At 56.6% G+C, this 3178-nt stretch overlaps 1 protein-coding gene across 1 annotated transcript in view; it reads left to right on the plus strand.

Annotated features, from left to right (window-relative positions):
• The first annotated feature begins 236 nt into the window (after positions 1-236).
• Positions 237-3178, plus strand: part of LOC120035898 (proline-rich protein HaeIII subfamily 1-like) — a 5034-nt gene continuing 2092 nt past the window's right edge. The window contains exons 1-2 of the mRNA XM_038982363.1: positions 237-492; positions 1005-1709. Coding sequence (XP_038838291.1) covers positions 237-492; positions 1005-1709 — 961 coding nt within the window. The remainder of the gene's footprint in view (positions 493-1004; positions 1710-3178) is intronic.

Raw genomic sequence — 3178 nt, forward strand, 5'->3', positions numbered from 1 at the left:
GAATACATTTGATTGAGTTAGGGATGCAGATTTCAGCCAATTTTGCTGTCGACTAAGCTACCCTCATTACCTAGTCAAACTATAAAATAAATTCAAAACGGTAAAATGACGTGATCAACAGAACATCTACACCTACAAGGACCGGACATTTTCCTTTCAGAGCTTAATAATAGAAACATGTAACAATCATCCTGCTGGAGCAGCTAATAAAACCTAATTTTCAAACATTTACCAAAATGCTATTCACTGGAACCCACAGTTCCGACCGGGCCCCGGAACCCACAGTTCCGACCGGGCCCCGGAACCCACAGTTCCGACCGGGCCCCGGAACCCACAGTTCCGACCGGGCCCCGGATCCCACAGTTCCGACCGGGCCCCGGATCCCACAGTTCCGACCGGGCCCCGGATCCCACAGTTCCGACCGGGCCCCGGATCCCACAGTTCCGACCGGGCCCCGGAACCCACAGTTCCGACCGGGCCCCGGAACCCACAGTTCCGACCGGGCCCCGGAACCCACAGTTCCCGACCAGCCCACCTGATAGAGGTTCCATATGTGACAGAGACGTAAATCTCTGTTAGAATAGAAAGAGGGGAAATCCAACAGCAACAACTAGGATGGGTTGCGAACATGACTAGGATTGTGCATCGACTTCTGGACAATAAAATAAAGTTGATATGAAAACCAATAGAACAAGAGAGAAATGCTGGTTAACGGCATGAGAAAGTCTTTATAAAATTTACTGAACAAAAATAACAAAAACGCTACATGCAATAATTTCTACGATTTTACTGAGTTACAGTTCATATAAGGAAATCAGCCAAATTACATGACTTCATTAGGACCTAATCTAAGGATTTCACAGGACTGGGATCCACCCTTGTCTCAAACTCAGCACTAGCTCAGCCCCCGTTAGCCAATCAGAATAATGATTGGTATTTACGGATGCAGAAGACGTATCCAATGACATAACGTCTGTAGCTCAAACACACTGTGTTTAAAACAGGGTTAGAAGTCCAAAAAGCTCCCTACCCACGGCCCGCCGGGTCACTCCCCCCTCCCACGGCCCGCCGGGTCACTCCCCCCTCCCACGGCCCGCCGGGTCACTCCCCCCTCCCACGGCCCGCCGGGTCACTCCCCCCTCCCACGGCCCGCCGGGTCACTCCCCCCTCCCACGGCCCGCCGGTCATTCCCCCCTCCCACGGCCCGCCGGTCAGTCCCCCCTCCCACGGCCCACCGGTCATTCCCCCCTCCCACGGCCCGCCGGTCATTCCCCCCTCCCACGGCCCACCGGTCACTCCCCCCTCCCACGGCCCACCGGTCAGTCCCCCCTCCCACGGCCCGCCGGGTCAGTCCCCCCTCCCACGGCCCGCCGGGTCATTCCCCCCTCCCACGGCCAGCCGGGTCAGTCCCCCCTCCCACGGCCCGCCGGGTCATTCCCCCCTCCCACGGCCAGCCGGGTCAGTCCCCCCTCCCACGGCCAGCCGGGTCAGTCCCCCCTCCCACGGCCCGCCGGGTCAGTCCCCCCTCCCACGGCCAGCCGGGTCAGTCCCCCCTCCCACGGCCAGCCGGGTCAGTCCCCCCTCCCACGGCCAGCCGGGTCAGTCCCCCCTCCCACGGCCCGCCGGGTCAGTCCCCCCTCCCACGGCCCGCCGGGTCAGTCCCCCCTCCCACGGCCAGCCGGGTCACTCCCCCCTCCCACGGCCCACCGGTCATTCCCCCCTCCCACGGCCCACCGGTCATTCCTCCCTCCCACGGCCCACCGGTCATTCCTCCCCCCCACGACCCAACGGCCATTCCATCTATTTGTGGTCTTTAACACAGATCTATTCCTTACGTAGTGTACTACTTTTGACCAGGGCCTATAGTGCACTATGTAGGGAATAGGGTGAAGAGCTAAGCCTGCGTGATACCAACCGACCAGTCTCAGCGTCACTCCTAACAGTCTACCAACCGACCAGTCTCAGCGTCACTCCTAACAGTCTACCAACCGACCAGTCTCAGCGTCACTCCTAACAGTCTACCAACCAACCAGCATCACTCCTAACAGTCTACCAACCGACCAGTCTCAGCGTCACTCCTAACAGTCTACCAACCGACCAGTCTCAGCGTCACTCCTAACAGTCTACCAACCGACCAGTCTCAGCGTCACTCCTAACAGTCTACCAACCAACCAGCATCACTCCTAACAGTCTACCAACCGACCACTCAGCATCACTCCTAACAGTCTACCAACCGACCAGTCTCAGCATCACTCCTAACAGTCTACCAACCAACCAGTCTCACTCCTAACAGTCTACCAACCGACCAGTCTCAGTCTCACTCCTAACAGTCTACCAACCGACCAGTCTCAGCATCACTCCTAACAGTCTACCAACCGACCAGTCTCAGCATCACTCCTGACAGTCTACCAACCGACCAGTCTCAGCGTCACTCCTAACAGTCTACCAACCAACCAGTCTCAGCATCACTCCTAACAGTCTACCAACCGACCAGTCTCAGCGTCACTCCTGACAGTCTACCAACCGACCAGTCTCAGCATCACTCCTAACAATCTACCAACCAACCAGTCTCACTCCTAACAGTCTACCAACCGACCAGTCTCAGCATCACTCCTAACAGTCTACCAACCGACCAGTCTCAGCATCACTCCTAACAGTCTACCAACCGACCAGTCTCAGCATCACTCCTGACAGTCTACCAACCGACCAGTCTCAGCATCACTCCTAACAGTCTACCAACCAACCAGTCTCACTCCTAACAGTCTACCAACCGACCAGTCTCAGCATCACTCCTAACAGTCTACCAACCGACCAGTCTCAGCATCACTCCTAACAGTCTACCAACCGACCAGTCTCAGCATCACTCCTGACAGTCTACCAACCGACCAGTCTCAGCATCACTCCTAACAGTCTACCAACCAACCAGTCTCAGCGTCACTCCTAACAGTCTACCAACCGACCAGTCTCAGCATCACTCCTAACAGTCTACCAACCGACCAGTCTCAGCATCACTCCTAACAGTCAACCAACCGACCAGTCTCAGCATCACTCCTGACAGTCTACCAACCGACCAGTCTCCGCATCACTCCTAACAGTCTACCAACCGACCAGTCTCCGCGTCACTCCTAACAGTCTACCAACCAACCAGTCTCCGCGTCACTCCTAACAGTCTACCAAC

Source organism: Salvelinus namaycush, unplaced genomic scaffold (assembly GCF_016432855.1).
Source record: "Salvelinus namaycush isolate Seneca unplaced genomic scaffold, SaNama_1.0 Scaffold1139, whole genome shotgun sequence".
Taxonomy (NCBI): domain Eukaryota; kingdom Metazoa; phylum Chordata; class Actinopteri; order Salmoniformes; family Salmonidae; genus Salvelinus; species Salvelinus namaycush.